Consider the following 13,045-nt stretch of genomic DNA (forward strand, 5'->3'; position numbering starts at 1 on the left):
AAATAAATAAAATAGGGGTGCCTGGGTGGCTCAGTCGGTTGAGCGTCCGACTTCGGCTCAGGTCATGATCTCACGGTCCGTGAGTTCGAGCCCCGCATCGGGCTCTGTGCTGACAGCTCAGAGCCTGGAGCCTGTTTCCGATTCTGTGTCTCCCTCTCTTTCTGACCCTCCCTCATTCATGCTCTGTCTCTCTCTGTCTCAAAAGACTAAATAAATATTTAAAAAAATAATAATAAAAATAAAAATAAAATAAAATAAATAAATAAATGCAAGTCTGTCTATGTAAATTCGACATTGAATCCTAATTTATGGAGAGAAGACAGGTGACCGAGGTAGAACATTGGCTGCGATGGCTACCAAGATTTTTTTCTCTTTTTTTCACACTAGTTCTTTTCTCTCCACATGAGTAATACAAAGGTAACAATAGCGTGCACATATTCTAGAGCTGAACACAATCTTAGAATAATTTTTAAAAGATCACAACCACATTAATGATGGCTGACTGCTGAGTGACTACTATGTCACAAGCACTGTCGTGAGTGGTTTACATGTATTAGCTTATTTAATCCACACAACACCTTTTGAGGTAAGTACTGTTATTATCCTCATTTTACAGATGAGGAAAGTGAAACCCAGAGAGGTTAAATGACTTGATTGAGGTCACACTGCCAGTGATCGCGCCTGTATTCAAACCCCAGTGGTCTGGTTCCACAGCCTGTACTTTTAAAAACTTTTATTTCGAAGTAATTACAGACATTCAGGAAGTTGCAAAAATAGTACAAGGAGTTCACATACCCTTCATCTAGCTATCTCCATTGGTAACATTTTATGTAATGACAGCTACAGTCTGCACTTTTAACTTCTGCACATGCCGCCTCTCGTGAGGCAATCATGTATCCACTTATTCATTTTACAGCTGAAGGGATTGAGGCCCAGATAAACTAATTTCCTCATTGATTATTCTGAGCGTTCTATTTCTTACTCTATAATTCTGTTACCATATAGAAAATTGCTGAAATTACTGCAGTTGCTTAGGGAGGGGAGGATTTCTGCCAAGAATAGTTTATTCCATTCCATTGTCCACTTTGTTCATGTTGATTTCTCTTACCACTTCTTGTTTTCTGTTAGTTGCCCAACATGGATGGATCCCCGTTTTTGTTCCTTTAACATCTTGTATCCGCTGTTTTCTCAACCTGCTTCCGTTACATTTCTTTAGCTACCTTTATTGTCTTCAGTATTGTTTGAATTGTGAGCATTCTAGAGTTTAAAAACAAATTACTTGCAGTAGCTAAAAGTAGTGGTTTAGAAGGTAGTTTTGGAATGACGTACCATTGCTTTCATGTACATTTTTTAAAGTTTGTTAAATCAACACAATGGAATGATTTACAAGAAGTGATGAATTATTTTATTTTATTTTTTTAATGTTTTTTTTTTTAATTTATTTTTGAAGGAGAGAGAGACAGAACATGAGCGGGGGAAGAGCAGAAACAGAGGGAGACACAGAATTCGAAGCAGGCTTCAGGCTCTGAGCTGTCAGCACAGAGCCCGATGTGGGGCTCGAACTCCCATGTTTCCCTCCTTTTCAAATAATAATCTGCCCCAGTGACTTGTTCCTTAGTCTACTTACTCCATAGGCCATTCTTGGGAGAAACTCAAAAATCCTCAATTATAGGTTAGCTTAAAGTGCTTGATGAAAAAATGGGTTGGCTTTTAGAAGAGACTGACTATGGGGGCGCCTGGGTGGCTCAGTCAGTTGAGCGTCTGACTTCAGCTCAGGTCATGATCTCGCGGTCTGTGAGTTCGAGCCCCGAGTCCGGCTCTGGGCTGATGGCTCAGAGCCTGGAGCCTGCTTCCGATTCTGTGTCTCCCTCTCTTTCTGCCCCTCCCCCGTTCATGCTTTGTCTCTCTCTGTCTCAAAAATAAATAAACGTTAAAAAAAAAAAATTAAAAAAAAAAAAAAAAAGAAGAGACTGACTATGGGTAATTTTCCCCCCAGCTCTATTGAGAGATAATTGGTATATAACAGTATGTAAATTTAAGGTGTACAATGTGTCGATTTGATACACTTATATATTGTCAAATGATGATCACCATAGCATTAGCTAATACCACTGTCATGTCACATAGCTACTATTTCTTTTTTGTGATGAGAACATTTACAATGGCTATTGGTGTTACGGGTTTGGGAAAGAAGTTAAAGCTTTGGAGTTTAGGAGAAAGATAGAGTGAACTTTTTATACCTTGATATGTTGGCAAAAAAAAAATGCCATTTTTCAGTAACATCAATTGCTAGTGTAATGCTAAGATTGAAGTTTTGGGGTCCCTTCCTTATAAGTATTTTTATCTAACTACATTGTCCAGGAAGGACCTAGGTAAACTGTTGAAAGATTAGGGTTAGACAAGACGTTATACAGTTGACACATTAATAAAGTAGATGACTCTGTTAAGAAAAAGCTGTCCATGAAGTTGGGACAAGTGATAGGGAACTTGAAATAATCGAACTGAATCTTTACCTCATTACGTTCATGAGAGTTTTCCTATAGTTAGCACTAATTCTTACGCTGTTGAAAACAGTGATTGCTGACATTATTCTTTCATGAGATGCCTTCTTTTAGGATGTCTAGACTTCATAGATAAGCGATTTTCATTTTTGTAAGTTATTTAGAGGGATAGAGTTAGTTTTACACTTTCCCTACTTCTTACCCCATTTTATTTTATTTTATTTTATTTTTTAAATGTTTATTTTTGAGGGGGTGGGAAAGGGCAGAGAGAGACACACACAGAGTCCGAAGCAGGCTCCAGGCTCTGAGCTGTCAGCACAGAGCCAACGTGGGGCTCAAACCACAAACCGCGAGATCGTGACCTGAGCTGAAGTCAGACACTTAACCGACTAAGCCATCCAAGCACTTCCTACCCCATTTAAAAATGTCATAGGCTACACTCTGTTTTTTTTGGCTCCCATAGGTAACATTTTTAAGACTAGACAAGTTCTGCTTCAGTGATAATTTTGCCAAATCACACTTTTATTTTGAATAATGCTTTTTAATTTTTAAACATGAATTTCACTTCAATTATCCCAGTTTCTGTTTTTTTTTAGAAATATTTAACATTTTTCAAAATATATATTTAATTTCAAATATATATCCATCCTGAATTGAGAAACTTTTAGGGATTTGTCCTCAGGAAAATGAGAAATGGGCTCAGTGATGTTTCTGCAAGGATGTTCATTGTAACGATATGCATAACAGCATAACACTGGGCACAAACTAAACATACAACAAATAAAGTGTTGGTTCAGTAAATTATGGTGCCAACAATCATTCGCTGAACTGCTTGGCAGCCATTAAATTCATGTTGCAAGAGAATAATACTTAGTGATGTAGGAAACTGTTTTATAATATCTTAAAACACAAATTTCAAAACAGGAGAAATATGCTCTTAGTTATTTAATGAAAGTATGAGCATGGAATAAAATTCTATACCAAAATATGAATAGTGGTTGTCTCTGCATGATAGGATTATGAGCATTGTTTTTCTTGAAGGAACTGTAGATTGCTTTTATATTTAAGAAAAACTTTTTTGAGTTCTGTGCCATGTTGCTGATCACTTTTAGAGCCTCATCTTGCATTTTAGGTATTAAATACTTTGTCCTCTTTCTTTCTTTTTCTTACATGTATACTGTAGTTTTCCATGTTAGGGCGTATAACCTCATCTCTACCTAGAATCACGTATACAGAGAAGGTACAGAATCACTGTGTTATTGGTAACACTTTGGCAGCTTTGTCTTCTTAGATTATGATACTTCTGAGCCCAATGCTTATTTGGCCGTGATGATTGCACATAACTTCTTCCAATCTCAGTCACTCTGTCCAAGAACTGGGTCTGTATGACAGAAATAAGAAGTTCTTCTGCAAAGGCTAGTACAGTTTACGTGTATTTTCTTATTAAATGTATTAGTTTGCTAGGGCTCCCAAAAACAATGCCACAGACTGGATGGCTTATACAACAAATTTGTTTTTTACAGTTTTAGGTCTAGAAGTCTGAGAGGAAGGTGTTGCAGGTTTGGTTTCCTCTGAGGCCCCTCTCCTTGACTTGCAAGTAGCTGCCCTCTTGCTGCCTCTTCACACGGTTGGTCCTCTGTGCGCATGCTCTGTTTTCCCAGTCTCCTTTCCTCGTAAGGACAGTAGTCATACTGGATGAAGGCCTACCCTAATGACCCCATTTTGACTTAATCACCTATTTAAATAAGGCCGTTTCTCCAAATACGCTTTTATGCTGAGGTACCAGGGGTTAGGGCTTCAACATGTGAAATTTGGAGACACAGTTCAGTTGGTAACAATATATGTCAGATATGATAAATTTAATGACAAAGTGGTGTTGATGAAGTAAATTGTAATTAACTGCTTATGAGCTGTTACAACATCCTAGAGAACTACAGCTGTAAATGAACTCCCCTTATATAGGGGAGAATATGGAAGATTGTGGACGCATTAGCAACAATTTTTTGTGTTTAATCACCCCTGGAAAAGTGTCTCAAACTCTGTGACCTGTTGACAATAAGGCCCATTTGTATATGTTTGTATATGAAGAATAGTATCTTTTGTAAGTATTAATGAAATATCAGCAATCAAATTAGATATTTCAGGGGCTGCCAAGTGAAGAGAGATTAGAATTAAAAGGGAGTGGAATTAAGGTTAGTGGGCAAAAGATATGAAACTATTGGCCCCCTGACATTTACAACTTTCTGTAGGTAGATCGTGCAGATCTGAAGGTGGGTTAGTTCTTTGTGACTGATGTTCTGAGTTTGTTGGGCCGGTATGGAGGAAATCTGTATATTGTTGAGTGTGGTTGTGGAGTTGACAGTTTGTTTCTCTCTTGAGATTCTTAAAGGTATGGTTTTGTTTTGTTGTCTTTAATAATCTACCTTACCTTTATATAACTAAAACAAAAATGATAAAAAATATTTATTAATACTTTAAAATGTAGATTACTCATCAAGAATATCATCACATTAAATATCCTGAGGAATGTATTCTGTTACTTCTTTTCCTTCTCCCTCTAGTGGGCAGAAACTATTTTGAAAATATAGCAGGGAAGGGTTTATTAGTGTTGAGTGGGAGCATCACAATACAGTGTCTCAGCTCTTAAAAACATTAATAAATGTTAATATTTCAGAATCATTGACTAAAATGTTTTATTCCTTCCTAGGCATAATAATGGATCTTTGAATGTTGAAGATGTTCTTACCAGCTTTGACAATACAGGAAATGTTTGTAAGTTGCATGTTCCCTTTGTGGAAATATTTTTAGTGTTTTAAAATGAATTTATAATTAGTGTTTTTCTCACTAATGTTTATTGTAATGATGTGTGTGCATATGTGTGTGTGTGTAATACAAACTTTTATTGTTTCCTGCTGCAAAATCAGCATCATGTAAGATGCACCTACTCAGTAGGATAAGGGTGTCTTTACACTTTGCAGTTGTGTGAGTGTGTGTGTGTGTGTGCGTACATGCATGTGTGTGTATAACAGAATGTAGGTCAAAAGGAATACTGGACTGTCTCTTTTTCTTGTTTCCATTTTGACCTTCTCAGTTAATCCAACAGATGGGCTGTCTCTTTCTTCTTTGCTATATTTTGGGTACTTTCGTTTCCACTTCCTGCTTTGCTTTTTCATTACAGAATAAAACCATTTGTCTTCCTTGCTGTGAATATAATGCCAGAAGGTTTCTGTTTTATGCAGTATTATAATATAGAACACGTTGCCTTTTCATCTAAGTTGATTGTCAGGATAAATTTCTTCACTGAGAGAATTATCTAAATAATTATCATGTTGGGCTGCTTGGGTAGCTCAGTCAGTTAAGCGTCCGACTTTGGCTCAGGTTATGATCTCAGGGTTCGTGAGTTCAAGCCCCGCATCGGGCTCTGTGCCTATAGCGCAGAGCCTGGAGCCTGCTTCAGATTCTGTGTCTCTCTCTCTCTCTGCTCCTCCCCTGCACTCTGTCTCTCTCTGTCTCTCAAAAATAAATAAACGTTAAAAAAATTAAAAAAAAATAATTATCATGTCATATGATGAAAGAAATCAGCCAATAATATATTTTTATCACCATGTTAAACAACATATGATGAAGAGCTGCGTACTCCTTCATGTGTGTTGCCTAGGATATTTCTCTTCAGATAGTGAATTATTTGTGTAATATGACCTTTTCAAATGTAAACATTGTACTCAGATACTTTTTTCTCAAAGGAAATTTTGTTGCTGTAACTTTTCTCTGAACTAAACTAGTGAACTTTGCTAACAGTATTACTTTATCAGATGCGCTCTAATTTTACGTCGGCATAGAATTATGCCTGAGCAATACTCAGGCAATAATTTTGTTTTTATGCTCACCTATGGCAAGCTTTTCATAATATAGACAAATATTTATGTATTTTGTCACTAAGGAATCTAAAAGTATCCTAAAATTATCCAAAAATATTTAAATAATATGGGTTCCTTTTTCATAGATAGTGACAGGTTTGCCTTTTAGTTTCTACATGTTGGCACTTGCTGAATTCTTTCCCACTTAGGCATATCTCCATTTTATCGGGGGTTAGGACAAGGGATGCTAGTGGTGTTTGAGGAGACATTCTCCTTTTAATGTAAAATATCACTAAGTCAGGTTTATGCATATATAATTTAGGAACATGGGGGCGCCTGGGTGGCTCAGTCGGTTAAGCGTCCGACTTCGGCTCAGGTCACGATCTCGCGGTATGTGAGTTCGAGCCCCGCATCAGGCTCTGGGCTGACTGCTCAGAGCCTGGAGCCTGTTTCAGATTCTGTGTCTCCCTCTCTCTGACCCTCCCCCATTCATGCTCTGTCTCTCTCTGTCTCAAAAATAAATAAACGTTAAAAAAAAAAAATTAAAAAAAAAATAATTTAGGAACATGGTCCTAAAATGTTAAATGTGGAATTTTTTGATTCAGTAATGTAAAACTTAAGTATTGTTTCTAGTATGAAATAGGGCCACTAGCTGGCAGCATCATGTAAAATAAAAATATTTTCATAAAGGTCTACGTTATTATTTTATGCACGAATGCCTGTCCTGTCCTCCTCTGACATTTTTTTCTCATCAACTTACTCCACACCGCCTTCATCCACCCCCAGTTGTTGCATTGACAAATGGAGAAATTGCATGCAAAAGGTACTTTTTTACTGATGTTGTATTGTTTGGTGGAAAGGTTTGAGTCTTTGAATGAGACCCACCTACGTTTGAATCTTGGCTCTGAAATTCATCTTGAGCAATTTACATTATGTCAATTTATATGAGTTTATATTATCTCTTAGAACCGGATATAATACATAGAAAGTGTATAACACATATTCCTCATAGTTGACGTTCAGGAAATGGAAGCAATTTATTAATTATTACTTGTGATGAGTACCTCTAGAACATCTTTCCATCTTTTTCTAATAATGAAGAGAATATTAAGGGTTGTTCTCATGTTTTAAAGTAAACTATTTTGATTGAACTAACAAGGTAGGAAAAAAATACATCAAATTACCAAAATAGCAATTTATTAAAAAGTCTTGTCACAAACGTTGTGTTAAAAATGTGAATATATTGCCAAGGGATGGAAGTGGTGACAAAAATAAGACCTATTAAAACATGTTTAGTGTATTTTTATATTATCTTCCTATTTTAAAAGAAAAATCTGTACTGATATTTTACTTAATGATAAATTGGTAAAATCCTGTTATGGTAAAATGGATGTTGATTATATAATCTTTTATACAATCTTTGCCAAGGCTTAAAATGGTCAGTGACTGAAAAAGTGGTTTATCACTTGATGCCTCAAATGTTTGATTTTAACCTGATAGGGATATTAGGTTGAGTCTGTGACTAGAAAACCCAGCAGAGGGCGCCACAATCATAATTCTGTCTCACAGCACACTGTAATTTGAATAAGTAACTTGAATAATAACCCTAAGTTTTCATCATGTAAACATATGAAGATGTAAGCTGAAGCATTTCCATTTGATTTATTTTTCATGTATTTAATATATTCAGCAATCCATCAATACAAAAAAAAAGATTTTCCTGAGTTATTTTTGAGTTAATTTTTTTGTCTTTTGTTTTCAATATCAGTTTAATTTTTGTACTTCTAGCTTTAAAAACAGGAATATTTTTGGTCTTGTTAATCTTGATAGAGATCAGAAGTTCTATATAAGAATATCTATTCCTAAATGACCGCCATGGTAGTAAATACATTGATGGTACACTGAAAGATATTTAAAATAAGGAAAAAAGTTTCTAATACTGTGAGAGAACCAATAGATGGAATTATTCATTTGTTTCAGGAATAGTCCAGGTTAACAGAACTTCCAAATAATAGAAAAAATGACTAACATATTTTAAAGGTATAAAAACCTGATATGTGTATATGTATAAAATGTATGTGTGTGTGTGTGTGTGTGTGTGTGTGTATACAAAATATATTCATGGCTTAATGGAACCATTAATCTCCATTTTAAGTTAATTTTTAAAACCAAGTAATGATTTTATTGTAAATTTTCAAAGATGACAGGATCAGTCTTCGTTCCTGAATTTGTTCTCTAATAAAAAAGATATGGAAATGTCTTTAATTTTGGAAAACAAATGAAATTTCTGGGTAGTTCCTTATTTCCTGAAAGATTAGAAAAAAAATTCTATTTACCTTTATTAGTTACAAGTGTTTTGTGTTTCTAAATGTGTGACCTGTGAAGTGTTTTATATTTTTGTGATATCCTCTCAGAGTTTGAATTCCTTTGAATGCTGTAGGAAAAAATTAAAAATGAATCTCACACAGTCATCTTGGCATAATGATTCACTGCCCCAGAGAATATATTTGCTATTGTGGAGAACACATTATTTTGAAAGTCAAGCTCCCTTTCTGCTTTCCTCTATTTTGGGATAGGTATGTGTATTTCATTCTTTGGGTCTACTACTTGAGGACCTATTTCCTTTTCAAGTATCAAAGCTGCCCTGTGGAGGGGTTATGTCTGCTATCGATTCCTCATGCCTGGAAAGAGATGCCATCATGCTACCTAGGGAAAAGTATAGGCTGGCATCCTTTACCTCAGGTGGGGTACTGGCTGCTTCTGTGTTTCATGTAACATGTCGCTTGAATACGTTGGGTAACAAGAGTACCCTGCCAAGCACTGGAGCAGATCACTTGCTTCTGTTTTCCCTGTGGGCAGAGTCTCCTTTCTAGCAAGTCCCTGACCTGTAATCAAAGAAGTCCCACTATGCCGTCTCTTCCAAACCCACTTCTCTTTCTCCAAAGTCATCTCTTTCCTCTACTAAAACTAATTTTTTAAGAATGTGATCCTCTCCAAGGCTTAATTGATTCAAATTTGGTTGTCATATTACATAATATAACTATTTGGTATTTGTAAAGTCTCATCAGTGCTTGGGGATATAATAGCTTCATTTTTTACTTTTTTAGCACATCATCCTTCATTTGGCAGCTTGAATAGATGAGGTAATAATACTTTTCATACAATTTATTGTGCATGATATATGCAATATAATATGTATAAGCTTTTAACGGATAGGAAATCAATAATAATATATCCCTACAGTAACCTTGTGTGGCTCAGGATCTTTGGCTAACACTGCAGCTTAAATTGGGAGAATGTATTGGTAAGACCCCTTCTACCATTCTTTGAAAATTTTTTTTTTCTCCTGGCTGGGCTACATGACATGGTGGTTGGTATACCATAGTCTCCCGGGGAAATTTGTAGACCCTCTGCCTTATATACTCTCACATTTGACGATAGTAATTTTTTCCCCCAGTGAATCTCAGGGCTGATCTGGATTTTTAATATACACAGCTATAGTCTCTTGCTTTTAGATCCTTCCTGGTGGTCTGATAGTGGGACCTGTTTTATTAGGTATCCAAAACGGATCTCTTTCAGTTTAGTAATAATTACTACCTGAGGAAATACTCTTACTAGAAAATGAAAATATTTGGGGTGCCTGGGTGGCTCAGTCGGTTAAGTCTCTGCCTCTCCTCCACTCATGCTCTGTCTCTCTCTTTCTCTGACCCTCCCCTGCTTGTGCTGTGTCTCTCTCAAAAATAAATAAACATTAAAAAAAAGAAAATATTTTGTATTTTAACTGCATTTGGGAAACCAAGAGAAGGTAACCATCTCTAAGGAAATATAGTCCCAATTTTTAGTTTTTTTTCATTCTTTTGTGTTACATAGTTAGGGTCTGTAATATTGGTGGAATTATCAAAGCTTCAGGAATATCAGCTTGGATTTAAACATTTTTTCTTCATTCAAATAAAGGTATGTGTGTGCATTCACATGCACGTGTATGTATGTGTACAGGTGTATAATACCTATGTGTAGTTATATGTGTGTGTTTATATATGTGCGTGTGTATAGAATGTATACTTGGTAAGATAGTTTGCTTAAAAATAAGAAATTTGGGGGGCGCCTGGGTGGCTCAGTGGGTTAAGCATCCAACTCTTGGTTTTGGCTCAGGTTGCAAACTCATGGTTCATGGGTTCAAGCCCCACATCGGGCTCTGTGCTGATGGCACAGAGCCTGCTTGGGATTCTGTCTCCCTCTCTCTCTCTGCCTCTCCCCTGCTCGCCCTCTATCTCTCTCTCTCTCATAAATAAACATTAAAAAATTTTTGAGCTTTTATAGGTAATTGCTCTATTTTTAACTTAGTGGGTTCACGGAAGGATCATGGAATATGAAGTTCAGGTTGTAGTTCTGCCATTTACTAACTATGTGATCATAGGTGAGTTAAGAAATCTGAGTTCCTTATTATGATTGGGTAAGGAACAATAGCTTCTAGTGTGGTGGACATAGTGTTAGGTAACGTGAAAGCACTATGTAAACTGTAAAGTATGTGTGTTCCTAACATGTGTGTGTTCGTTTTTATTGTTAGTATTCATATCATTTGTCTCATTTGTTAATCTTGAACCTTTGCAATATTTTAATATTGTAAAATAACACAAGTTAGGAAATATTTTTGGTGTGTGCCACCCTGTTTTCATATTTTGCATTATTTTGTTATGTGAAAACACAGTGCAAAGCTACATAATTAAAACAGTGAGTATCAGTGCAGAAATACACATATAAAGCTGTGTTTTAGAAAAGAGAGTTCAGAAAGATATAAATATATGCGATTTATCATACGATGAAGATGGAGCGTCAGTAAGAAAGGAAACGATGATTCTTCAATAAATGGTGTTGGGAACCGTTGTTTAAAAATTTAGAAAAAAATATCAAAACTGAATCTCTCCTTTATGTTATGTACTGATACAAATTTAAGCTGGATTAAATATTTAATTAAAAATCCTAGCGCTCCACTTTGAGATATTTCAGATGAATAATTTAATAATAAAAAAAAGGACGGGCCTTCGAATAGTGACCCAAACCCCATGAATTTAAAGATGAATATATTGACTAAATCAAGATTTTAAAAGTAACTTTATTCAAAAAGCATCAAAAAAGTTGAAAGACAAATGACAAACTGGTATTATTTGTGACATATATGCAGACAAAGATGTATTTCCTTTATTGAGTGAAGAGCTCCCACAAAGCAATAGCAAAAACAGACTGCAGATCCATATGAAAAGGGGAGAACATAGCCAAAGATTAGGACAAGTTATTTCACACATACCCACAAAAACAAAAACAAAAACACCCCCAAAACCAATGCTCTATAAACACATCAAATAATTACTTTACCAGAAATGAAGTAATGAAACAATTAAAACAGTGAAATAAAATTTTTGTTTATCAAATTGGCAAAGATGAGAGGAGATAGGCAATAACCAGTGAATTATAGGGGAATGGGCCTTTTCAACTGCTATTGGTTGGAGGGTAAATGATTCTACTTTTAGAGGTGATCTGCCAATATCTTTTATAATTTTAAGTATCCGTATCATTTTGACTAATAATTGCTTTTCTAAAAACTGATGAAACCATTATGCAAGCCTGGAATGTAAGAGAGTTCATTGTAGCACAAAGAACAACTGGAAAAAGCATAAAACTTTAATTTTAGATGACTGGCTGATTATGGATAATCCATGGACATAAAATATTATGTAGCTGTTCAAGATTTTTAAATCATATTAGGTTAAAAAAATCACTTTAGGGAATATGATCTTCTGTAAAATACATAGATATCCATTAATTATGTGTGTGTGTATGTATGTATATGCATAGAACTATGTCGTAATGCCCCTCATGTTTTGTTGGGGCATTAGGGTTATGGTTGATTACTACTTTCTTCTTTATCCTTTCCAGTACTAATGGATTTTTTTATGACACATATTTATTAGTTTTATAACTGGAATAAACAATGTTCTTTTCATTTTGAAAAAGCGTAGATATTCTTTAACTTCCAAATTGAGTATTACTATTTTTGACAGAAAGCTGTGATAAAATCTTGAATTGCTAAGTACAGCACTGTGGGAAAAAAAGGAGCAATTCATTTTACCAGTGAAAAAAATATAAAATATTTTGTTTTAAAATTGCACTTTTCTCTAGGGAGCTCACAGCATGTTCCACATTAATTGTCTTCATCTCCCAATGGACTTACGAGATGATAAATCAGAGATCAAATCATCCTCTCCCCGTATTAGGTTGGGGGGAGTACCAAAGAGGCTTAAGAGCTCAGGTGGTGGCAGAATATTGAGCTTGGGCATTGATAATTTTAAGTTTTGTTAAAAAATAAATTTTAAGTTTTAGTGCATTACATGGTTATTATGTGTGGGTAATGGTCAGGGGCCCCTAGACTGTGGTAGGCCCCGTGTCAGTGGGGAGCTGGTGATAGGCCACACTGACATTAGGTTTGGCTCCTAGCCCTTCTTGAGAATCACAGTGTTCATGTACTATGTAGTCTTTGTGGGAGAGAGGTTTTTTGTTTCTTGTTTTTTTTAATAATGTTTATTTTGAGAGAGCGAGAGCAAGCGCACATGCAAGCAGGAGAGGGACAGAGAGAGAATCCCATGCAGGGGATTCCCAAGCCCTGATGTAGGCCTTGATATCATGTCTGTA

General features: G+C 35.7%; 1 protein-coding gene across 2 annotated transcripts in view; it reads left to right on the forward strand.

Moving 5' to 3' along the window:
- Window positions 1-13,045, forward strand: part of CAMKMT (calmodulin-lysine N-methyltransferase) — a 404,175-nt gene that overhangs the window by 17,919 nt on the left and 373,211 nt on the right. For both annotated transcript variants that reach the window (XM_049651437.1, XM_049651438.1), the window contains exon 3: window positions 5,209-5,273. In XM_049651437.1, coding sequence (XP_049507394.1) covers window positions 5,209-5,273 — 65 coding nt within the window. The remainder of the gene's footprint in view (window positions 1-5,208; window positions 5,274-13,045) is intronic.

This window comes from Panthera uncia (genome assembly GCF_023721935.1).
Source record: "Panthera uncia isolate 11264 chromosome A3 unlocalized genomic scaffold, Puncia_PCG_1.0 HiC_scaffold_11, whole genome shotgun sequence".
NCBI classification, from domain to species: Eukaryota; Metazoa; Chordata; class Mammalia; order Carnivora; family Felidae; genus Panthera; species Panthera uncia.